The sequence below is a fragment of the Rattus norvegicus genome, chromosome 9, assembly GCF_036323735.1.
Source record: "Rattus norvegicus strain BN/NHsdMcwi chromosome 9, GRCr8, whole genome shotgun sequence".
In the NCBI taxonomy this organism is placed as follows: Eukaryota; Metazoa; Chordata; class Mammalia; order Rodentia; family Muridae; genus Rattus; species Rattus norvegicus.
Window position 1 is genome coordinate 22,096,400 of NC_086027.1, and position 26,378 is coordinate 22,122,777.

The following is a 26,378-nucleotide window of genomic DNA, read 5'->3' on the forward strand; positions in this document are numbered from 1 at the left end:
GTACTTCAGAAGGTATCAATAAGTTGTACAGTCACTAAAAAAATGAACTTTAAAGACAAGGAAAAGGAGGAATCACTCGAGATGGGATGGTTAAAGGCAGCATTTCTGAGATGCTGTCACTAAATGGAAGGCGCAGAGGTCTTTCAAAGAAAATCAGACATTTCAGGCCAAAGGAAACATCTCGGGAATGAATTAGCATGCTTTGGGTAACAGAAAAGAGGCTGGGACACCTGCAGCAACGTGACAGAGAGAAGAGAGACAGAATTAGGAAATTTGGATTTGACACTTAATGTGGTAAGAGTCACAGGAGGGTTTTAAGCATTAGAGTCATGGGACTCAACTACGATTTTCCTCCTGATGCTTGGACTACTTGACCTCTCATTCTCTCAAGGTCTCACTCAATTCAAGACTCCCTCCTCATGAGGCTCTGTCCTTCAAATTGTAACTCACTTAATTTTGTTCTTAGCCCTTAATCACATATAACACCCCACAGAATGTCTAACTTCATCTACTCGTCATTGCCATATCTAACTCATGGCAGATGCTCAATATAAGCTTGTTGAATGTATAAAACTAAGGCTTAAAATCAGTTCGGGGGCTCCAGTTAAGAGTGAGTACTATTCTTCCAAAGGACCAGACAGTTCACAGCAGTCACTCAACAGCGGCTAACACCGATCTCCAGGGAATCCAAAGTCAACACAAACATCTATACCCCCATACACACACACACACACACACACACACACACACACACACACACACACACCAGTCACAGGCACACCTGAATACACACTATTAAAAATATTTTTTTAAAAATCAATTTGAGTAGCAAGGCTAAATTATGACGAGGGCAACTATAACGGTCCAAGGAAGAGAGAGCAGGGTCACCTGAGGGCTGGTAGCCTGGGGGTTTCCCTTGAGGCTACACCTAACAGGTTAGATGAGGAAAATGTTTGCATTGACGAGAGAAAACATAACATTTTCCTACCGGACAGAGAACTGAAGGGAATACAGTACCCAGAAGAAGGGGGAGGCTATAGCATTCTCTTGATTGCTCTGTAGTGAGGGCTTTGAGAAGTCCAATGTGACAAATCAGATTTTGACCAGAACACTAGAATACTGTAGTGTCACCTGAAAGGTCACTATCACACCAGCATCTTTTTTTTTTCTTTTTTAAATCAGGATGCTTAAGATCCAAGTCGGGTTTTACATTTTTGTAAGCCCTACTGAGTACTACACCCACCACCACCACCATAAATTAATCTCCCGCTCTGTTCCTCTAGCAGCGCATCTTAACATGTAAAATCGCGGGCTGTCAGAATCAAACATGTGAACTGAACCACAGCTCCATCACCTGTGTGTCACCTCGATCAAGTTACTTAAACCTCTCTGAGCTGGTTCCTTGGCTGTGATGAGTAACACTTACTGCTATTGCTTTACCTCAAGGGACCGTGAGCCCTGAAAGATTGCTGGTAGCTGCTTTCACGTCCCTAGCTGGTGGCAGCAATCACAATGATTGATTAAGTACACCTCGCGTCGGAGCAACAGCTTCAACTGAGACTCCATGACAGGTAAAGCGGTTAGCTTGCTTTGGTTCAAGCTTTCCTCACTGGCCAGCAGGCATTTCAGATGCTTTGCTAAACTCGGGCCTTAAGGGGATGAATTTGACCAAACCCAAGGGAAACGCCAAAGCGCCAGTCAATATGGATGAAATTCCCCTCGCCTTGAGCTTTTCCACATAGCAAGATCGAAAGCTCTTCCCAAAAAAGCGGGCATTCTGTTCCAACCCGGTGACCGAACGGGTCCCGAATCCGTTATTGTGCAAACAAGGCGCCCAGGGCTGTCGGGAAGCAGGGTAGACTCGGACATTCGGACTCTGGCGTGAGGGCCCGGGAGGTGGGGATCTAGGGGCAACATGGGCGAAGGGTGGGATTACCCGACTGCCGCTGTCGCCTGGATGGTCTCCGCGGCCGTCCCGGGCGAAGTCGGCGCGGGACTCGCCTCGAATGCTGCCTCGGAAGCCACCCAGGCCAGGTGGGTAGTGTCGCCGGCTCCGCGGTGGCGAAGGGGAGCCGCGACGGGCGCGCGGCGGGGACGGGGAGACACGACGACCCCGCGGAGGGGATGGAGAGGCCCGGCGGCCGCGGGGCGGAGAGGGCGAGGCCCGGCGGCCGCGGGGCGGGGACGGGGAGCCGCGACGACCCCGAGGCGGGGACGGCGAGGCCCAGCGGCCGCGATGGCCTGAGGGCGAGCGGTGGCGGCGGGCGGGGAGCCGTAGCGAGGAGCAGGAGGGCGGCGGCGACGAGGGGCGGCGTGCGGGGCCTGAGGAGGCGCCCACCGGACGGCCCGGTGGCGGGCCGCTCGCGCCGCCGTCTTTCGGCCGGTGCGAAGAGACAGAGGAGCGGGAGCCACTGCGGTACATGGCGACCGGGAGCGCCGAGGACGCGGCCCCGGAGCGTGCCTCTACAGCTGCAGGTACCGCCGCCAAGACCGCAGCGCGCCGCCCTCGCGGACCCAGCAGCCCCCTCCCCGCGGCCCCGCCCCGCCTCCAAGGCCTGGCCGAGCGCGCCCCGCCGGCCAGCGGTTGGAGGGCGCGGGCACGCGCCGACACACCCCCCCCCCCGCCCTCCCAGGCTCCCCGCGGCTGGACGCGGAGAGCGGCCGCGCGAGCCGGGGAGCAGTGGGGAGGAGCGGGGAATCCGCGCGAGCACCAGGGACGCGCGCCCTGAGGTGCGCAGGCCCCGCCTCTCGGCCGGCAAGATGGCGACTGGCGAGCCGCCCAGTTCCCCTCCCCCGGCGACCACGTGATGCATAGAGGACCGCCTCCCATCCCCCCTCCCGACGCCCGGGAGAGCGGGTTGAATGGGACAAGCCAGGTGTGTCGCCGAGGTCTCAGTAGGTTGGTTCCCAGGCTCCTGGAGCGTGTGTGCTTTTCCTGCCCACAGCCACCCATCTTCACAAAAGATTATAGGGAGAATGCAAATGACCCCTACACTCCGCACCTAAGCACTGTCAGAAGCTACGCACCACAACGAGCTCCCACCGAAGAAGTCCTTTCCTCACAGAGGAAGCTGTCATTTGACTTTCCAGTTCAGTGATTTATAGAGGTTTCAATTGAGAAATGAGAAAGTGCAGGAAGGTGAAAGTCAACATTAACAGACATCAGTAAAATTTCCAGGAGTTTTGGCCAAGCACAATAGTAAAATGGTGTGGGAGGCCACCATCGGAGCAACCCATACTGTGACAGGCCCGGCAAGTGTTTTGAGATATCATCAGTAGTGCACAGATACACATGGAGCCAAACCTCAGACACAGAAATAGAAGTGAATCTTTAAAAAGGAAAAGACGAGATTAAAAAACATAGGAAAACAGGGCCTGGGCAGAGATGGCTCAGGAGTTCTTTTTCCCAGGACCTTCGAGGTAGCACACAACCATCTAGGACTCCAGTTCCAAAGGATCTCACACCATGAAAAAAAACAAAAATAAGGGAACATGTTGACTCTAAACAATAGCTTTATATTTTTCACCAGCTAAACACAAACCTGGAATTTGTGTAAAAATCGAATTTCTGAACCAGGCAGTGATGGCACAAACTTTTTAATCCTACTACCCAGAGACAGAATCAGGCAAATCTCTGTGTTCCAAGTCAACCTGGTCTACAGAGAGAGTTCCAGGATAGCCAGGGATCTACAGAGAAACCATGTCTCAAAAACACACACACACAAAAAAAACAAGAAAACCATCAAAAAACAAAAATAAAATTTCTGAAAAGAAAAAAATTGTTAATTTGTTTTAAATTGTTTAAAATAGCCAATTTGCTTCATATTTCAGTATAAAACATTGCTTCTCTCCCTCTATTTTTTTTTTTTTTTTGAAGAGTCAGGTCTCACTACGCAGCCTTAGCTGGTTTTGGAATTTGCTATGTAGATCAGGCTAGCCTTGAAGTCATGGAGCCTCCCACCTGGCACCAGTATAAAACTTTTTACCAACTGGAGTCCCTTACACTTGCTTATTTTATCCTATATTATTGATATAATTTTTAAATATACGACTTACTTTGATGAAAAAATTAATCTACCAGAGGTATGTGCCCTGTCTTTATTATACTACCTATGTATTTAGTTATCTATACTCCCATGGAATCTAAGCAGAGGAGGAAAGTTAAGTCACTATGAATATTTACTTGAAGTCAAGGCTTACTGTGCATAGTAGGGTCTCAGTTACCTGAGGCTTGTCTCAAACCCAGTTGTTTCAGAGGATGACCTTGAACCCCTGATTCCTCTGAATGTACCTCCTAAGTGCTAGGAACACAGATATGGAGTTCTGTTATTTAGAATCCAAATCAACACTTTTTTTTTTGTTTTTGTTTTTGTTTTTCGAGATGATTTCTCCGTGCAGCCTTGGCTGTCCTGGAACTTGCTCTGTAGACCAGGCTGGCCCCAAACTCAGAAATTTGCCTGCCTCTGCCTCCTGGAGTGCTGGGATTAGGGTTCCTGCCACCACTGCCTGGCCAGAATCAATACATTTTAAATAAGGGTTTGCTATTCTACCATTTACATTGTCTCCTCTGTCTTTCTCCAATAATAAAGTATTTTTTTAAGCAAAGAAGCCAGTCTCTACAGTATATAATGAGAAAAATTCCTTCCTGCCCTCCATGCCTGCCCTCTGTAGAATTGTTTCTGTGTCCTGAATGAAACTCTTTGCAGAGCCCTTTACTTTCAAACACTCATCGAGCAGTGGTATTGCAGCATACAGATGCCCAGTTCAGAGTCACAAAGCCTTTCCTGGGCACATAACCTGGATGACCAGGCTTGCAAGGTCCTCCTCATAGCCTTCAAGAGTTCCAGGCTCAAAAACCAAACAAACCTTTAAACTTCCTTTCAGATAACTGCTCCACACCTGACCCTTGGTAAGAATAGGGAGCGGGCTAGACCTCTGTCTAAACTCCTTCTGTGAGTGGAATGGTGGGAGAGGAAACAGAGTCCAAAGGTAATTCTCCAACACAGTCCTCAGTCCCCTCCAGGCTGTGTTAGGAATGCTGGCAGACTGATCCACCATTTCTCACCGGGTCCCTCTGAGACGAAGGAACAGAGTACCTGGCGTCTACGAGGTTGCTTTCTGCCTCTGAGGCCTTTGCTGAAAGGTCAAAGACAATAGGAAGAATTGAATTAAACACCTCCCAACGATTGTCGGTCACCAGTTTGATGCACTCTTATTGGACTTTTGATGAAAATGGCTAAGAGTCTTCACACATCAGGGGCTGTACCATGTGACCCGGTTCACCCATCCTTAAGGTGAAGATTTGGAGTAGATGTGTAGGATTAGAGGTTAAGCAAGGTTCTCCCCGTGTGACTGTGCCTAATAGGAGAAAGAGACATGGAAGTCTTTTTCCTCTGCCGTATGAGGTCACAGAGAAGACGCCATCCACAAATGAGAAAAGAGGCCTTTATGTCAGCTGAGTTGCTGACACCCTAATGTTGGACCTGTCAGACTCTAGAGCTATGAGAAGTAACTGTCTATTATTATTATTTTGAGGCAGGGTGTCACTTAGCTCTGGTTGGCTTCAAACTTGCTGAACATGACCTTGCACTCCTGATCTTCCTGCCTCCTAAGTGCTTGGGGTTATAGGCGTGTGCAGCACACAAGTCTGTTTTTGTTTTGGGAGAGTGTCATTCTGTAGCCCGGGTAGGTATGGAACTTACTGTCTAGCCCAAACTGACCCTGAGCTCATCATAGCAACCCTCCTGCTTCAGTATCCCAAATACTAGGATGACAGCTGCAAGCCGTCATGTCCTGCTAAAAGTTTATTATTTAAGCTGCTCGGACTAGGTACAGCATTCTGTTGTGGTTTTAATATGAAACTGCTTCCCACAGCATTTCCTTGAAGACTATAGCTTGCCCTCGTCCCTTCCTGCATCCCATTCTTCTGCATCATGAGACTGATCTCTTTGTTCTGCCACATTCTTCATGCCATGATAGACTAAATCTTCTTAAACTGTGCCAAAATGAAAAATTTCTACTTAAGTTGTCTCCTCTCAGGTATCTGTCACGGTAGTGAGAGGGCAACCAGTACAGAAAATGGGGTGCCTGAGACACAGAGTCAATAATGGGGTTGGTCACCTTGACCATATAGTTCTTAAACCCTGGGAACTGGTTTTCTGGGAGAATTTGGAAATTCAGACTAGATAAACCCTAGACTGTTTCATTCAGTCAGTGGTTTTTGTGTGTGCTCAGAAGACCAGAATCCTAGCATGACCGTGAACAGAAAAGGCTATGTTCATGAGGTTCCAGGTTGAAGCAAGGACTTTGTCATGGACCAGACGAGAAGCCACATCATGTTACATCCTGGCAAGAAACATGTCTAAATTTTGTCCAAAACCTGAGACTTTGTAGGAGGCCAAGTTAGAATGTGACAAATCCATCTGGTGGAGGACATTTCAAAGCAGTCTAAGTGTTCAGAATGTGACAGGTTGCTTCTGTCAGCTTTTAGTCAGACTTACAGTGAGAATCAGTAGCAGAAAGCAAACAAAGGAGACATGAGATGCTTGTAGTTTGGTTAAGAAAAGCCAGAGCAAGAAGAGATCAGCATCATTAAAGAGAGGACTGGGGGGGCTGGGGATTTAGCTCAGTGGTAGAGCGCTTACCTAGGAAGCGCAAGGCCCTGGGTTCGGTCCCCAGCTCCGGAAAAAAAAAGGAACAAAAAAAAAAAAAGAGAGAGAGAGAGAGAGAGGACTGGGCATGGTAGCACAGGCCTTTAATCCCAGCCCTTGAGAGGCAAAGACAGATGAATCTCCATGATTTCTCTCCAAGATTTCAAGGACAGCCTGGTCTACAGAGTGAATTCAAGGACAGCCAGACCTATGTAGAGAAGCCCTACATCAAAAAGAAGTGTGCGTGGTGGGGGGCAGGGATGGGGGGTGGGTCCAGTGGTTAAGAGCACTAGCTCCTCTTCTGATGACCCAGATTCCATTCCCAGCACCTATCAGATGATTCACAACTGTCTACAGCTGTCCAGCCCCAGGGAATCAATGCCCTTCTCTGGGCTCCATGGGAATCAGATACACGTGTGGAACACATGCATACATACATGAAGGCAAAATGCTCATACACAAAAAAGCAAATATTATTTAAAAAGAGAAACAAAATATTTTGCATCAGAACTTAGGAAACACGTCCAAGGAATCTCAAGAATTTTCCAGACTTCACTCTTTACCAAATCAAGAAGAAGAAAGAGAAAAGTCATTGAAAGACTTTTCCTTGGGGAAAATGGTACCTCCAGGGCACCTTGCTCATACAGGGACACCTAAGAAGTTGCTTTTCTAGGGCACATGTCACTATGCTCAAACACTCAGGGAGGCTAATGTGGTCATGGTTTGAAGGGCCTGAACCAACAACAGATCTTGAAACCGCCCACACATTGCTGGTTTTGCAGGCACAAACAATTCAAGATTTGTGTGACTGTAGATGTTTTCCCTCAAGTTTTAGAGGAAATCTGAGAAACCAAACAGTATCTGAAAGGTCTAAGTTCTTTGCAGGCAGCCCCTGAGAAAGCAATGCTCAAAGCCGTGAGAAGAATGCCTAGGCTTCACTGGGCGGCCCCAGAATGTTCGAGATGCCAGGGACATCAGATGCTATCAGATTCTTAGAAGACTGAAGCTTCTGCCAAGGAAAGCAGTAAGCAACTGTATGTGAGACCAATCCGATAAAGATGCCACGTGGGCTACAAAAGGCAAGCTCATGGGGTCAGGGGTGCCCATGCCCGTGTAGCTCTTACTCATGTCTCTGGACAGAAAGCTACAGGACCTAGTATGTACCCTGATGGGCTTCAATCCAGTCTTTCATTGTCATTTCTCCTTCTTTGAAATGAGAATGTTTATTCTCTGCCACTTTTAAGGGAAGCATAGTCTGTTTCAGGGCTGCACAGCGAAGACTTTTTTTTTTTCTTTTCTTTTTTTCAGAGCTGGGGACAGAACCCAGGGCCTTACGCTTGCTAGGCAATCGCTCTACCACTGAGCTAAATCCCCAACCCCGCGAAGACTTTTGATATGGACTTTTGAACAACGTTGGGTATTTTGCCCTCACGTACCTGGTGCCCATGGAGGCCAGAAGAGGACATCTGATCCCTCGCTATTGGAGTTACAGATGATTGTGAGCCAACCATGCGAGCGCTGGGAATGAAGCCTGGCTCCTCTGAAAGAGCAGCCAGTGGTTTTAACTGCCGAGCCATCTCTCCAGCAACTTGAACAGTTTTAGAGATGTTAAGATTTGAGGGACTCTGGAAATAGAACTAAATGTAGCTTGTACTATGAAATATCCATGAGCCTCTGGGGAATAGGGACTGAATGTTAGATTTCAGTATGGACTGCCCCCATGGGCTTACATGGTGAAGTCTTCGTTCCAGTGATGATGCCGTTCTGAGAAGTGGTGGAAATGCCAAGAGGAAATGGGCTCCTTGGGGCTGCCTTTGAAGTTTCCTCTTGAAATTTCCATTTTTATAATGTTGGACACTGGACTCAAGGCTACCCCTGGCCTCAGATGTCTCTAATTCTTTCTGCTTCTTATCTGTCGAGAGGTGAGTAGCTTCAGCCTCATGTTTCCAAAGCAATTGTGTTCCACCTCACTACTGACCCAGAATCAGTGAAGCCAAGTGCTGTTGCAGGATATTTGGTCACATTGTGAACCCCCGAGATTGTGTCGTTTACTGAAGAAACCTGTTTCTAGTTGTGTGGCTCAAACCAACCACACACCCTTAATCTGAGAGTTTTCTGTTTATTGGAAACAGGATTAAATAAAGTCAACCACAGGTCAAGAGGAAGAGCAAGCAATCAGTTCGAAGGGAGCGGTCATAGGAAAAAACAATAGAGAGTAAGGGGAAGTCAGAGAGAGGCACAGGAAGCGGAAGGGAGGGACATTCCGCGTGAAGGGTTTTTGAGATAGCCTGGAGAAGCAGAACTTCCTTTACTTTTCGGGACATCCACAGAGAAGGAAGATGAACTGGGTGCTTTTTCTGCCTCTCTGAGCTAGCAGGTTTTTACCCTAACTTCCTGCTCCCAAGTCTTTATTGGTAAAATGGAACATTTGAGATTTTGTTGAAAATGATATTTGGTGCTCCAACGTGTGGCAAACACATGGACAGAGAAACCATGCCAGCTATGGACAAACGAAGAAACCATCAGATTTGGTAAGTTACCTGGGAAGTTCTCAAGGAGAGGAGTTAACAACACAAGGCACTAGGACCCTGTATGGTGCTTCCTTTAGATGACTTGAAAATAGAAGCAGAAAACAAAAAGCTAAATGACTGAGATTGGCTCAATCCCGAGAGTGATTTCATCATTTTGGTATTTCATATTTTACTCTTTTCTTTTCTTTTTTCTTTTTTTTTTTTTTTTTGGTTCTTTTTTTTTTTTTTTTTTTTTTTTTCCGGAGCTGGGGACCGAACCCAGGGCCTTGCGCTTCCTAGGCAAGCGCTCTACCACTGAGCTAAATCCCCAACCCCCATATTTTACTCTTAATAGTAGCCATCGTGGCTTTCTGTCCTCTCTCAAAGGAAAAAAGCCTTAGAGATACAGGAAAAGTAAAAATATGAAAAGTGGATTCGTTGGGCTGGAGAGATGGCTCAGCGGTTAAGAGCACTGACTGCTCTTCCAGAGATTCTGAGTTAAATTCCCAGCAACCACATGGTGGCTCACAACCATCTGTAATGAGATCTGGTGCCCTCTTCTGGTGTGTCTGAAGATAGCTATATGTACTTATAGAAATAAAAATTAATAAAAAAAATTTTAAAAAAAGAAAGAAAAGTGGATTCGTAAGATACATGCCTTAGAAAGACTTGTAACTGAAAGTAAGAAAGATACTCAGACAGAGGAACTTAGACCAGAACCTTCTGTGCCACCACATAACGGAACTGAAGAGGAGCTGCCCCAGATTGTTAGAAAATCGACATTAACTTATCCGGCTACTATACAAGAACTATCGTTAGATGATAGGTGCCCCCAAGGTTATGAAGAAGATAAATGGAATCCCATAGACACATTAGACTTGAGGAGATTCAAGGAAGGGGTCATTTCATGTGGTGTGCGTTCACCCTATGCGAAACAGATATTAATGGGCAGAACAGAATCATTCCCAACACCGGAAAGACTTGGCAGCAGCAATCTTGGAAGCTGGTTTTCAGTTACAGTGGCGAACATGTGGAAAGAGGAGTCTAAGGCCATAGAACAATGAAATAGGGCTAGAGGTATTAATATTTCCTGAGATCAGTTGCTAGTGAAGGTCAGTTTGCTGAGTTACAAAGGCAGGTGAATTTGATAATCACGCCGTGGTGCTAAGTCATTTAGCAGCTTTAAATGCTTGGGATAAGGCTGAAGAATCAAGAAAAAGGTCTGAGTCACCGACTAAAACCATATAAGGCTCAAAAGAAGCCTTCACTGATTTTTTTTTGGCAGAGTGACCAGCTGTAAATAGAATAGTATCATATTCAAAATGGCTCAGCGATTAAGAGCACTGGCTGCTCCTCCAGAGGTCCTGAGTTCAAGTCCCAGCAACCACATGGTGGCTCACAACCATCTGTAATGAGATCTGATGCCCTCTTCTGGCTTGCAGGCATATATGCAGGCAGAACGCTGTATGCATAATAAATAAATAAACCTTCAAAAAAAAAAAAAGTCAGGAAAACACTAATCAAATCACTGGCTTTTGAAAATGTTAATTCAGAATGTAAAGGGGTGATTAGAACTTCAAAGGCAATATCAGCTTGGATTAGAAATACATTTATGATGATACTCCAATCAGATAAGCAATTTCTAAACGTGTTAAGAAAAATCAGAACGTCAACTGTTTTAACTGTGGTAAACAAGGTGATTTGAAAATGAACTGCTGTAGATACAAGCTTCACCAACAGAATACAAGAGATGGAAGAGAGAATCTCGGGAGCAGAAGATTCCATAGAAATCATTGACTCAACTGTCAAAGATAATGTAAAGCAGAAAAAGCTACTGGTCCAAAACATACAGGAAATCCAGGACTCAATGAGAAGATCAAACCTAAGGATAATAGGTATAGAAGAGAGTGAAGACTCCCAGCTCAAAGGACCAGTAAATATCTTCAACAAAATCATAGAAGAAAACTTCCCTAACCTAAAAAAAGAGATACCCATAGACATACAAGAAGCCTACAGAACTCCAAATAGATTGGACCAGAAAAGAAACACCTCCCGTCACATAATTGTCAAAACACCAAACGCACAAAATAAAGAAAGAATATTAAAAGCAGTAAGGGAAAAAGGTCAAGTAACATATAAAGGCAGACCTATCAGAATCACACCAGACTTTTCGCCAGAAACTATGAAGGCCAGAAGATCCTGGACAGATGTCATACAGACCCTAAGAGATCACAAGTGCAAGCCCAGGTTACTGTATCCTGCAAAACTCTCAATTAACATAGATGGAGAAACCAAGATATTCCATGACAAAACCAAATTTACACAATATCTTTCTACAAATCCAGCACTACAAAGGATAATAAAGGGTAAAGCCCAACATAAGGAGGCAAGCTATACCCTAGAAGAAGCAAGAAACTAATCGTCTTGGCAACAAAACAAAGAGAATGAAAGCACACAAACATAACCTCACATCCAAATATGAATATAACAGGAAGCAATAATCACTATTCCTTAATATCTCTCAACATCAATGGCCTCAACTCCCCAATAAAAAGACATAGATTAACAAACTGGATACGCAATGAGGACCCTGCATTCTGCTGCCTACAGGAAACACACCTCAGAGACAAAGACAGACACTACCTCAGAGTGAAAGGCTGGAAAACAACTTTCCAAGCAAATGGTCAGAAGAAGCAAGCTGGAGTAGCCATTCTAATATCAAATAAAATCAATTTTCAATTAAAAGTCATCAAAAAAGATAAGGAAGGACACTTCATATTCATCAAAGGAAAAATCCACCAAGATGAACTCTCAATCCTCATCTTCCATTGGTTTATATACAAGTGTGCAATTTCTAGGCTTGAAAGTAAAATGATGCTATCTGGTGCTGGATAGAGGAGCCTTATTTTTTATTATGGCAGCTTGCTATTTTTGTAACATGGTGATTTGGTTGAACACAATAAAGTACAGTAGTAACTGATCTCCCCCTCTTCCTGGATGAGTGAGGAGATGATTAAATGTTGATGTCAGCATCCATGAGCATATTCAGATGAGCTTCTGCTTCTGTTGAAAAGGATGCTGTGTTTGATTGTGGTCCGAAGCTTTGAAGCACTACTTGGCATCTCCTTCCTTGGAGGTCTCACTGTTTAAACATAACAGATTTGATAGCTTGTTGGTAAGGTGAGGTCCAGCTTGTCTCCACTAGGTCATCTTCATGTGAATCCGGTGGTTATATGGTTTTGTTCTAGGGATATTTCATTTTTTTAATAACGGTTTTAGCTGACATTCATGGAGAGAATGAATCCTTAGAACTGTGCCACTAGTGAAAGGAAATCCTGTCTAGAGTATGTTTCTTTACAAAGCTGTGTCACACCATCCTTTGGGCCCTCTGCTGGAAAAGTAGAATCAAGTCTCAAATAATGCCTTTTAAATTGTATCCTCTAGTATTATAGATGTAGGACAGTACTGTATCATACCTCTGTGGATGTAAAATAGCTTGTACCTGCTTTATGATACGTAGTAGTGACCGTGCTTTATCAGAGCTGTTTTTAATGATGTTGCTCAGAATGTTTTCTTTCCAGATGATGATTGAGAAGCTAATTTAAAAAAAAAATGGTGCCAGGTACCACAAGAGTAACAGAACTGTGCTGTTTTCTCGGGTTTTGTTTTTTTACTTTTTTTTTTAATGGAGTGTGCTAGATGTCTCTACAGTTTTGTTCAGATGACTGCAGAACCTGGAAAAGCTGTTGCTGCTGTTGATGCATAACACACTGCTATTATTGGTCTTTTTATATAAATATAAATATATATATACAGATATATAATTTGAATTTTTTGAAACTTTACCTGTGCTGTCAACTTTTGAAAAAAGTATCCCTGTTTACTGTGTTGAGTTGGCACTGTACAGAAATTAACAGCCATATTGGTCTAGAAATGTTGAACTTAAGTTTTTTCCATTTGTACAGGGGTAACACACTGTATTAAATATGTAAGGTCTTATATACGTGGGTTTGATTACAAAAACTAATAAAGTATTCTCTAAATTAAAAAAAAAAAAAGAAAATGAACTGCAGGCAAGGCCTCTCTAGAAACAATATTTTTTTTCTAGAGATAATCCAGAAAGAAGGCCCCAGCCTTCCAGAGTGTGCAGATGGTTTGGCAAAGGCTGGCACTGGGCTAACAAATGCAGATCAGCAAGGGACAAGCAAAGTAGCCCTGTGCCTAGCAATCTTCCAGAAGGCCCCAATATCAAATTAATTCAATCGTTCCCTGTCAGTTTCAGAGACACTTATCCACAGAGCAATTAGAAGATCTAATGCCTGTTGTTAAAAACAGCACTGCTCTGGATATAATCACGGACAGAGTAGCATCAGCAGATAAAACAAAAAATTCAGGAGAAACCAAAAAAAACAAGTATTTTGGCAAACTGCTATCAGAGACTGATCAGAGATCAAAGCTAAAAATATAAATCAGTGGCATTAATATTGATGATCCAGAAGACACAGGAGCAAGTGTAACAATTTCACCAACATCCTGGCACCCAGATCGGCCTCCTCAAGAGGCAGATATTCTGCTTCTAGGGATTGGAACTTTGTCTTGGATAAAACAAAGTGTAAGATGAGTTGAGTGTACAGGGTCAGAAGGACAAACAGGAAGGCTAAAGCCGAGTGTGGCTAATGTAGGCATGAATTTATGGGGACGTGATTTGTCGCAGCAATGGAAAACACAGATTAACACTTGCCCAATCTCAGAAATAAACCACAAAATAAAGAATGCTCTTGAGAAAAATATTAAAAGGTATTATCATGAACAGTCAGAAACTGCCCAGGTCATCCACAAGCAACCGCCCTACCTTTAAATGGTTAACTGGCAAACCTGTATGAGTGGAGCCTGTGACAAAAGAAAAATTACAGGCACAGAACAGCCGGCACAGGAGCGGCTAAATGACGAATTCCCCTGCGTTTGTCATAAATAAGAAATCGGTAAAATAAAGGATGTTAACGTTAAGTGTTAAACCTGACAGTAGTCTGCCTCATTGCCTCAAACTTCATGTTATAGGTCATGGCCATAACCTGACCTAACGGATCCTCCGGACTCTGGAAATTCCCTAACCTCCCTACTATCCGGATCCAGCCTCGACCCAGAATTGGGAAGCACGGATATCTGGAAGACGCACAATAAACAGACACAGACTACTTTTTGGGTACAAACTGACAGGCAATTTTTTTTTCATTTCTTTTTTTCGGAGCTGGGGACCGAACCCAGGGCCTTGCGCTTGCTAGGCAACCGCTCTACCACTGAGCTAAATCCCCAACCCCAACAGGCAATTTTTTAAGGTTTGAAGGTGTTGTTATTGTTGTTGTTGTTGTTGTTGCTGCTTCTTCTTCTTCTTCTTCTTCTTCTTCTTCTTCTTCTTCTTCTTCTTCTTCTTCTTCTTCTTCTTCTTCTTCTTCCTCCTCCTCCTCCTCCTCCTCCTCCTCCTCCTCCTCCTCCTCCTCTTCTTCCTCTCTCTCTCTCTCTCTCTCTCTCTCTCTCTCTCTCTCTCTCTGTACCTCCCTCCCTCCCTTCCCCCTCTCCTTTGCTTGTTTGAAGCTTGAGGCGGCACACACTCTGCATTCTCCTGCACACTTTGCTTTTCTCCTGTATGCTTTTCTTTTCTCAAGCTCCTACACACCTCTGTGCGTTCCCCTTTCTCTCTCTCTCTCTCTCTCTCACACACACACACACTTTTCACACATACCACATGCACTCTCCTTTCACTCACACACACACACACTCTCCATACACACTTCACATTCTCACATTCACCTCACACGCCCTCTTCACTCACTCTTCACGTTCACCTCATGTGCACCCCACTCTTACCTCACTCGCGCTCCACTTGCTCTCCACACACTCTTCACACGCTCTCTCGCCTTTCCCTTGTCCCAGTGTTTTATTGATACTCCAAGTGCAGGTAGAAAAAAAAGACATTGTATAATCAATCATTACCAAATCAGATTCAAAAGAATAACCACACCCCACAAAGAATTAAGAATTATAATTGTTCCCCAAAGTTTCAAGCTTCCCGTTTTCCCAGGCCCGTGGCCAAAATAATAATAATTGCATAAACTTACCATTATTTAAACTTTAACTTTTAAGTTATTATACTTCAGAGCTCAGACCTCCAAGGTCAGCTACCTGCATTTTCCTGTGAAGCTCTAATGATAAATGACATGGGCAAAGCTGCCAGGCCATGGCCAGAAAGACTCAAGTTAACCCTTAGCTCAGTAATTCCACTGGCTTTCTGCTTCTGCACATTGCACACAATGACTCTCCTCAGAGTCCCAGTGTTTTGACTTAATTTTACTAGTATATAACTTTATGTATTCTATACTTGCTTATCCAGGAACCTCTCTCTCTCTTTTTTTTTTTAAAGATTTCTTTTTTCTTCTTTTTTTTTTTTTTTAAATTGGAGCTGAGGACCAAACCCAGGGCCTTGAGCTTGCTAGGCAAGCGTTCTACCACTGAGCTAAATCCCCAACCCCTCTTAAATGTTGAGGAAAACTTATTTCATAACTTCAATAGCTTTTTCCTTTCTCAGGGTCCCAATGTTGGCTCTGTTTTATTTTCTAAAAAGTTCTTCAAACTTGCAAGTCAAGCCTCAATCTGGAACTATTCTTTTTTTTTTTTTTTTTTTGGTTCTTTTTTTCGGAGCTGGGGACCGAACCCAGGGCCTTGCGCTTCCTAGGTAAGCGCTCTACCACTGAGCTAAATCCCCAGCCCCATCTGGAACTGTTCTTGTGCAGTTATTATGTTTCCAAGATGACAACACACAGCACGCACCTGGGCTATTAGGGCTGTGCTGTGCTGTGCCCCTATGCCTCAACCTTTAATTGGTTAAGAATCATTACATTGGGGGCTACAGAGATGGCTCGGCAGTTAAGAGCACTGACTGCTCTTCCAGAGGTCCTGAGTTCAATTCCCAGCAACGACTTGGTGGCTCACAACCATCTGTAATGAGATCTGGTGCCCTCTTCTGGTGTGTGTGAAGACAGCTACAGTGTACTCAAGTACATAAAATAATTAAAAAAAAAAAAGAATCATTACATCAAGAAATCTAGTATCACAGAATTCACCAGAGCAGAAGAAAAAAATAGTTAAGTCAGATATGTAGAATAAGTATTCACACCAAGGCCAACTGAAAAAGCAGTCCTGCACAAATGAAATCTATACAGCTGTTGTCCAGAGCTAAGGTTAGAAGAAATGTTTTTTACAAAGAGCTGTTGCAGGCTACTGAGATGTCTCCATCCCAGCCTACTGTAGGCAGCCTCTTATTTCAGATGGGGGGTCCCCTGGAGGGATGTGTCTCCTGCTTCTCAGGATCCCAAATGCCACCCTTTTTTCACAAGGAGCTCCCATGGGCTTCTGAGACATCTCCATCCCGTCCTACTGCTGGCGGTCCCTGTCATGGTATGCTGTCCCCAGCACCCTACCTCTAGACCCAGTCAATCAATTTAAAGGTCAGATAGCTGGGCTTTGTCTAGATAGCCTAAATGTTACAAATGTTGCAAATGCATCGGTTTGTGTTTTTTTCCCCATATAAAAACTGGTGGCAAAAACTGCCTGGGGGGTCACAGCTTGCCTCCCAGCTATTAGCCGAATTCCCTGATTAATCAGTCTTAGAATGTGGGTTCAATAAACCATCAAATCTGACTAAGATTGGTGTCTGAATGGGTTGTCTGGCTAATTCTGAACCCCCAAATCTAATAGATTAAAAGCCATAGATGAATCAGACAATGAACTCTTTTTTTTTTTTTCCAGAGCTGAGGACTGAACCCAGGGCCTTGCGCTTGCTAGGCAAGCGCTCTACCACTGAGCTAAATCCCCAACCCCGACAATGAACTCTTTACAGCCTGGAATCCCACTGCTTTCACTATTACCTAGGTCATGGCCTTTGATAGTAATTGGCTTACAAGACTGCTGTTCTACAATCCTGTAGCATATCATGAAAGGGGAAAGTTTGCTTTTTCAGTACCTACTTATAATAATAGTTGTTCAATAAAGAAATACCATTGGTAAGTTTTAAAGGAATGTTAAATAGCCCTACTTTGTGCCAATATTTTGTGCAAAAAATGTTAAAAATAATTTTTAAACAATCTAAAATTTACCATTATATGGATGATATCTTACTGTCTCAGTCAGATGTAGTTACCTTAGAAAAAATGTTTGATGAAATAAAGAAAATTTTGCCTTGTTGGATATTACAAATTGTTCCTGAAAATGCAAGGAGAAGATTCTGTTACTTATCTATAATTTAAGATTGGTTTACAGAAAATGTTACTGCAGAAAGCACTTAAGATCAATTACAATGATTTTCAAAAGTTGCTAGGAGATAACTGGCTACTGCCCATAACTGGATTAACTACTAAGAGCTAAGTAATTTTATTTCAAACTTTACTGGGTCATAAGGAGTTAAATAGTTCAAGAAAATTATCAACTGAGGCTGAGAGAGAATTGGCTCTGATAGAAGAGATTACAGGACACATGCGTGGATCGCTTGCATTCAAGGCTTGACTGTATTTTAGTTATGTCGCCCTTTACTCATTCTCCCACAGCCATTCTTAGGCAGAGAGAAGACACTATCTTAGAACGGATATTTTTAGCATACAGACTAAAAAGGTTTTGAATTGATTCTGAAAGGAAAAACAAGACTTTGTCAATTAGCAGTACTAGACCCATTAGAGATTGTGCTACCTTTTAACTAACGCTCAAACTCCCTCATTTTGGGTAGAAAATGAATATTAAGAAAGACCTTGCAGTCATTTTTTTGGAAGAAATTAATAACAAATACCCCAAAAGCAAGAGACTTCAGTATATGAAAAGAACTAATTGGATTCTCCCTTACATAGTAGAAGACACACCATTTTCTGGAGCCCCTACATTCTATACTGATACAAATAAATCAGGAAAGGCAGGTTATAAATCAGGGAAAATAACTAAAGGAGTTCAAAGCCCTTATGATTCAGTTAAAAAAATCAGTGCTATATGATGACATTCTTATGGCATTAGATTTTCCTGAATCTCTTAGTATAGTTACTGACTCTCAATATGCAAAAAGAGTTGGTTTACATATTGAAACAATAACTTATTCCAGATGATTCAGAATTAACTTGCTATTTATTCCAACTACAACAAGTAATTAAAAACAGAAATCATCAATTGTATATAACACATACCAAATCCCATACAGGTCTATGATGCCCTATTAGCACAAGGTAATGATAAAATTGTTCAGCTATCAATAGGAAAAGTACTAGAAGCCTCAGAATTTCATAAGAGACAACAGGTCAACAGCAAAGGTCTAAAGAAAGATTCTTCTATCACTTGGCAACAAGCAGAGGAAATTATAAGGAAACGTCCTACTTGTTCTTTGTGTAAACGAAGTCCATTACCTGAAGAAAGTAACCCAGTAGGGACCGAGAGAAATGAAATTTGGCAAAAGGTTGTGTTTCATACAGTAAAGTAAACTATGTCTACTGTAGCATAGATACATATTCAGGACTTCAATAAGCAACTGCTTTAATTTTTGAGAAGGCAACTCTGTAATTCCACTTTTATTAGACACCGTGGCTATTATGGGATGCCTGTACAAATTAAGACTGGCGATGCTCCAGCATATGTCTCCAGTTAAATGAAGCAGTTTTTGCATATTACTATATATAAAGCATATTACAGAGATGCCACACAATCCCATAGGACAAGCAGCCATACAGAGATCTGATCATACTTTAAAAGATACACTTAATGAACAAAAGGAGGTAACAAAGACCCTCGGAGATAGATTACACAGAGCTTTCTTAACTTAAAAAATTTTTTTCTTTTCTTTTTTTTTTGGAGCTGGGGACCGAACCCAGGGCCTTGAGCTTGCTAGGCAAGCGCTCTACCACTGAGCTAAATCCCCAACCCCTTAACTTTAAAATTTTAAAATGCCGATGAGAGAGGAATAACAGCTAAGGAGAGGCATTAGATAGAAACAAACAAACAAAAAAAAACCCTACTTAATTAAATCAGCCTATATTTAAAGATGTGTTGACTTCAGAATGGAAACGTTGATATGTGTTATGTTGGGGAAGAGGTTTTGTCTCTGCTTCCACAGAAGAAAAGCTGTGGATACCATCACGATTGATAAAGATTGGATTCGAACCAGGAGATTTCCTGAGTAATGATAGTTCCTGAGGTAAGTGTTCATCAGACAACTTGGTCATTCAGTCCAAACTATAAAACAGAAAGACTAATAAATGCCTTTCATTTGATTAGTCATGAAAGCATAAGAAATAATATTTTCAAATGATAATTTACCAAAGGCACACTCACCTTATTATCATGAAATGAAAAATGGATTTTCTTAAACCATGTGTCTTTTTTTTGTTTGTTTGTTTGTTTGTTTTTTTTTTCCGGAGCTGGGGACCGAACCCAGGGCCTTGTGCTTCCTAGGTAAGCGCTCTACCACTGAGCTAAATCCCCAGCCCCTTAATTCCATGTTAGAATGTTAGACTGTAGATTGCCACGTGGCCCACAACATCTTGGACATCAGCTTTTGAGTTTTCTTGTTAAGTAAAAAAGGATATTTTTGTTGTTTGGTATTAAAAGCACAGTTAGGAGATTTTGAAGGACCCTAGGGGGTTTTGCCAACCTTATACCCACCCTTCTCGGGTCAAGGCTAGGCCAGGTTCCACTCTCCACCCACAGTCCTCGGGAGGAGCAGGGACATTCTTGAAAAACTGCAGAAGGTACTGACTGAGAGCCACCTGACCCTCTGGTCCCACATAGATTCGATTGCATCTCATAATCTACCCTTGCTTGCTAGCCAATAGATTCAAAGGTCAATATGCTTAGCCGATAAGTTTAAAGCATAACCTTGCTGATGTAATTTGTATCCCTAAAAAGTATAAAAACTGCTTATTATACCCATTCAGGGTCACCTTCTAGTCACTCACCACGAGGAGCTGATTGAGGGCTGACCCCCAATGAACCGGAAAATAAACCTCTCGTGTTTGCATCGAACTCTGTTCTTGCATCTCACTTGGGGAGGTCTCCTGGTAGTAAAGACTCACTTCGAGGGGGCTGGAGAGATGGCTCAGTGGTTAAGAGCACTGACTGCTCTGCCAGAAGTCCTGAATTCAATTCCCAGCAACCACATGGTGGTTCACAACCATCTGTCATGGGATCCGATGCCCTCTTCTGGTGTGTCTGAAGACAGTGACAATGTACCCACATACATGAAATAAATAAATCTTTAAAAAAAAAAAAAGACTCACTTCGAGTCTTACAATTTTAAATGTCTTAATTCAAAGGGTCACTACAATTCAAACTTGTTTTCTAAATCTCTTAGAGTTGGAGCTAAGATAAAATATTTGAGCAGGGCAGTGGTAGCCTGAAGTGGAAACTTTAAGGGTTCTTTGGAAAGTCGGTTGTGTTGGATGGTACTTTACTGGGGCAAACACATGAAGGAATGTTTTCCTGAAGTGGACACAGGCTAAGTGAAACTTGTGAAAGAATGTTTGGCTGAAGCAGACGCAGGAGAAAGGATGTTCTGCTAAAGAAAGCACATGAAAGGCCACGTGATGGACTCTACTAACATGTATTTCCTAGTTGAGCTCCATATACTGGGACTCCATAGAGAGAAATGCACCAAAAACCTTCTGGTGGTATAAAACAGAGTCTTGCTGCCTCTGGGGACTCAGGCTGATTGACAGAACAATGACATCCACGGCAGATGCACATGCTGAGGCAAGACCCATGGAGGACACGTGATGTTTGGAGGGTATAAATAGAACTCAATGGACACTGATGGAGGCTGGGCTTGGCTTGCTTGTAGAGCTAGCTGTGGGTCTCGTGTCTTCACTGAGGCTGAGGCCTAGCTGACTCTGCTAGGTAGGGCCACTGCTGCTGATTCCTGTTTGCTATCCTGACTCTACCCAACTGGACTGCTGGTGTATCCGCAAAGTGTTTGTGAGTGGATCGAGCTGCTGCTGCTGCTGACCTGTGAATGGAACTGCCATTTCCAGATAACACAGATGAGAATTGCTCCAAAGAACGTTTCTAAACAGGTCTACTTCCCCTGTATCCTTCCCTCCACCATCTGCCCCCCTCTAGTGGGTGGTAGGCTACAGGGGAAGGTAAAGCATTTAAGAACCATCATTAAAAATAAGGCTTGAAATAATTAAAGTTGCAGTAGCCCATGCCTTTAATCCTAGTAGAGACAGGATCTCTAAAAGTTAGTTGTTTTCTATATTCTAGAGTTACATTGAACAAGGTGGTGGTGGGTTATATGCCTTTAATTCCACCTGACCTAGGGACAAAACTCAGCTACAGCCTCTAACTGGTACGTTTGCACACTAGAGAAGTCACATACCATATTTACAGATTATAATAAAACCCTCTACAGGAGTACTAGGAATGTAGCTAATTTCCAACAATGATAAAACAAAGAACAGCCTTTGTGCCTGTCAGTAAGCTCATCTTCATGGATGAAACCCTGACCAATGTTGAACCAGATGATACCCTAAGTATGCATATCATATTTACTGGTGAATTGACAAATGGGAACGCCTCCTAAAACAAGCAGGAGTCCACCAACGTTTGCCTGTTGGCTTCTATTGCAAATTCTTAGAGAATAAATATTCTCTTTTGAGAAACAAATCTGGTCATTTTATGAGGTCATTAGGTCCCTTCAAAGGCAGAGTCCTCTGCAGGTTCAGCCAATGGAAGGGAAGGCATTACACTGGAATTAGTACCTATCTGAACTCCTTCATGACAAAAATGTGATAGCAGGGCTGGAGAGATGGCTCAGTGGTTAAGAGCACTGATTGCTCTTCCAGAGGCCATGAGTTCAATTCCCAGCAACCACATGGTGGCTCACAACCATCCGTAATGAGGTCTGATGCCCTCTTCTGGAGTATCTGAAGATAGCTACAGTGTACACATATACATAAAATAATAAATAAATCTTTTTTAAAAATGTGAGAGCAAAGGATCTGTGCCTTCCTGCATGGAGAAACAAGCTCATTTGCTTAAATGCCCATCGTAAACTCCTTACCCATCCCCCAAAAGAGGCACCCATTGAACTGTGGGGATCAATGAAAGGGTCACGAGATTTGGCTATCACATGGTTTACTGATGGTTAATCCACCACTGATGGAACAAAAACTAACAGGGAAGAGGCAGCTTGCAGACCAGGGGGTAGAATGGCCAGCCCTGAGGAAGAACCACAAAAATCAGCACACCACTACTGGCCATAAGACAAACAACTAAGGAAGCAAAAAGAAAACCCGTATCTTCTCCAATTCATGGTGCGTGTGCAATGGTATAGCAGTTATATGGTCCTCAACACGGGAAACCACTGACGGGCAGATAAATAGCAAAGATATCTGGTCAGGAGAGGCATGGATTGAAATGGCAAAACCTAGAAAACTTAGCAAGAACATCAAATTTTATGTGGCTCATACAGGCAAGAGAGACAAAGAGGTCCGAAAAGAATGAAATAGTGGACACACTGACATCATGTTTAAGACTAGAATATTAAAATTTGCCTGGGAACAAATTCAGAATAAATCAGGAAGAGTGATAGATTACATATTTGAAAAATTTGAAAATTTACCCCTAACACTAAAAACTAAGAGGAAATGGAGAGCCAAATTAAGCCTCCAGGACAACACTATGGGAATGCTATTATAAGGACTCCATAGGCAGGTAATGCTTCACACCTTCAATCCCAACACTTGGGAGGCAGGCAATTAAGATTACAGTGACTTGGGGTTGGGGTTTTAGCTCAGTGGTAGAGCGCTTGCCTAGCAAGCGCAAGGCCCTGGGTTCGGTCCCCAGCTCCGAAAAATAGAAAAGAAAAAAATTGTTTAAAAAAAAAAAGATTACAGTGACTTAAATTAAAAAGCCACTTGCGAAGGCAAGCAGAAATTCAAAGTAACTGTCCTTTGTGATCTAAAAAAATACACTTAAAACTTTGAATTTATATATAAAGAGAAAGAGGAATATAACTATATTTATCCACGCATACTAAGGTATATTTTAGTTTTAAATTTTCAAAAGAATTTTTAAAAATTTCAACGGAAAGATAATACTTTACCACCCCCACCCCACCCTCCACCTCCCAAAATGCCCTAGGAAAGATATAACCTGCCAAAAGAGGAACTCCTGCCCCAGGGATAGGGTTGGGACAAGCTTTTGTTTTTATCTTTCCAGGAGAATAAAAGCATCCAACTGAGGAATCCCGAGACCACTGGGCATGTGAGACATCAGAAGAAAAAGGACGGAACTTCAAGACCGGATGTCCCAAGAAACGGAGTAAATGGGCCAAGCGGTATCACCCACCTCCCGCTGTTCTCTGCTGCCCCCTACAGACATAAGTGGCAAATGGTCTTTATATGGTCCCAATTCAATCAACAATCAAAGCTGCCTTTGGTTGGAGCCAGTAAACACTGACTGAAAACAAGCCCCGCTTACGTTCTTTCCCGACACATTTGACAGCAATGAGAAATCACATGCCCTGCCCAGTGACAGCGTGGCAGCTCTCTGCTCTCACCAGGGCTCCGCGGTACCGAACAAAACAAGCCAAGAGCACAGCTTCCTGTTAAACATGGGGGATTCAAGCCACTAAGTCCCTAGCTCCCGCTCAAAAAGAGCCTCGTCTTTTTCTGTTTGTTTTTATGGTAACTGTTTTCAAACTTCTATAAATCTAATAATGTATTAGTTATTAGTGTGTGTGTGTGTGTGTGTGTGTGTGTGTGTGTGTGTGTGTGTGTGTTTTGTATGTGAGGGGTAACATTCATGCCAAAGCACGCTTGTAGAGGTCAGAGGACAACTTTATGGAGTCTTTCCACCGCTATGTGGACTCTGGGATCAAACTCATCCTTTCACAGCAGGCACTTTCCCCACTGTGCCATCTCACCAGCCCTTACTTGTCTGTTTTTAAAAGTTCTCCCAGCTCCGAAAAAAAAAAAAAAAAAAAAAAAAGAAAAAGGAAAAAAAAGATTCTCTGCACTGAGCAGCTGCAACAGTCCACCCTTCCTTCTCTGCTCCTCCTTGGTTCGACCGCTGTTGCGTCTCAAGGAAGCCATAGTTTGACCGGCCAGCCGCGCAGCTCACCCTCTTGGCACACGGGCCACCCTAAGTGGCTGCCCCAGCTCCTACTGCTTGGGACCAGCTGGGTCTTATGAGTCAGATGTCGTCCACTGGCCACAGGCATAGGCATGGGCTCAGCAATAGGGTATACCATAGGTAGCGCCCCGACCAGTGCCTTCAGGCTGGGAAGCTCAGCGCCTGCCCAGCTTGCCATCCAGCCCGCCCCTTTCCATCCTGCAGCTCACCCACTACAGATGGGGCCTGATCAAGCAGTTCCTGGGTTGCTCAACCACTCAGAATGACCTAACCCTAAGTGAGGGCTTCAGTGAGGCCCTGCAGCAGTGTGGATACAATCAGAATCTGAGCTATCTGCCCTGAGGAAGCCAGGGCCCTGCTCGTACCCTAACCCCTCACAGATAGCCTGACTGAGATGAGATTGTACCTGGGACTGGGTGTAAGGAAAGTAATTCTCACCATACCTGTTACCATACATGTTCAATGACAGAGTCTACTTTAGAACACACACACACACACACGCACACACACACGCACACACGTATAAATGAAAATATCCGACTGGGTAGTCTGAGACTGATAACACTTTCTCAGGATGAAATTTTGATTGACATCAGAGCAGGAGTTAGTGACGAATTCCTCCCATTTCCTCCCCTAGCTCACGTCTCCAGGAATGTCTTAAGATAGTTCGTTTAGTGACATCATAGTCCTCAGATTGAGCAAGTTTAAGTGCCTTGTGTCCGTGTGGAAACACCACCATGCTGCTTACCCATTCCTTGCCTCTCTGTTGGTGTCCTTCCGGCCTGTACCTTGGAGCCCCTACTCAGAGCAGGCTCTGGTTGCCGCAGCATCTACGGTAGCACACTAATTCGAAAATATTCATATATGTCACTTCATTCAAGTTAACTTCTGCTTGTCAGAAGATGTAATGGCGGCTGGGGAGATAGCTTAGTTTGTTAAGTGCTTGCAGTGAAGACACCCAGACCTGTGATCCCAGCACCTCTCTCTCTCTCTCTCTCTCTCTCTCTCTCTCTCTCTCTCACACACACACACACACACACACACACATACACACAAACTCACACACACACACTCTCTCACATACACAAAACTCACACTCACATTTACACCCTCACATACATGCATACACACACACACACACACACACACACACACACACTCAGCAAGGTAGTGCACATCTATAATTCCTGTGCTGGGGTTAGAAACAAGATTACTGGTGTTATGTTTTATAAAAAGAGAAGGGGAGAGAGAATATGTTTGGTGGATGCGTGGTCTGGTGTGGGGGAAGGAGATGCCTCTGCGGGGCCCATGCTGAGGCATCCCTTCCCTCTGAAGGACCAGCCATCTTCTATAGTATAGAACAGAGTTTATTCGGGGCATGCGGAGGGAAGTTGAGAGGGTAGGAGAGAGAGAGAGAGAGAGAGAGAGAGAGAGAGAGAAGAAGGAGGAGGAGGAGGAGAGGCTGGCCATGAGCACATGGAGAGAGAGGGAAAGGAGAATAGGGAGGGGGGAGGGGACTGGGGGGAGGGGAGAGGGGGAGCAGGAGCAAGAGAGGAGGGGGCCAGCAGCCCCTCTTATAGTGAGTCAGACACACCCGGCTGTTGCCAGGTAACAGTGGGGCGGAGCCTAGACAAAATGCTAACAACTGGGACTAGCTATCTGGACAGTCGAGGCATGAACTCCAGGTGAAAGTGTCAGAAAGAAATGAAGGAAGGAAGGAAGGAGAGAAGGAAGGAAGGAGAGAAGGAAGGAAGGAGAGGAGGAAGGAGAGAAGGAAGGAGAGAAGGAAGGAAGGAAGGAGAGAAGGAAGGAAGGAGAGGAGGAAGGAAGGAGAGAAGGAAGGAAGGAGAGAAGGAAGGAAGGAGAGAAGGCAGGAAGGAGAGGAGGAAGGAAGGAGAGAAGGAAGGAAGGAAGGAGAGAAGGAAGGAGAGAAGGAAGGAGAGAAGGAAGGAGAGAAGGAAGGAAGGAGAGAAGGAAGGAAGGAAGAAGAGAAGGAAGGAAGGAGAGAAGGAAGGAGAGAAGAATGAAGGAGAGAAGGAAGGAGAGAAGGAAGGAGAGAAGA

At 43.9% G+C, this 26,378-nt stretch overlaps 1 protein-coding gene and 1 long non-coding RNA gene across 5 annotated transcripts in view; one reads left to right on the forward strand and one right to left on the reverse strand.

The window, feature by feature from the left end:
• The window catches only part of Zfp318 (zinc finger protein 318), a 39,276-nt gene extending 35,501 nt beyond the window's left edge, over positions 1-3,775 (reverse strand). For 3 of the 4 annotated variants that reach the window (XR_005489449.2, XR_005489448.2, XM_039084820.2), the window contains exon 1: positions 1,937-3,775. Coding sequence is in view for 2 of the 4 variants with exons in the window: in XM_039084820.2 (XP_038940748.2) it covers positions 1,937-2,953 (1,017 nt within the window). In the remaining 2 variants the exon portion in view is untranslated. 4 annotated transcript variants of the gene reach the window in all.
• Positions 194-23,651, forward strand: LOC120094785 (uncharacterized). Its single transcript, XR_005489450.2, has 2 exons — positions 194-2,034; positions 23,402-23,651. It is a non-coding gene; the product is annotated as an uncharacterized LOC120094785 (long non-coding RNA).
• The last annotated feature ends 2,727 nt before the right edge of the window (positions 23,652-26,378 follow it).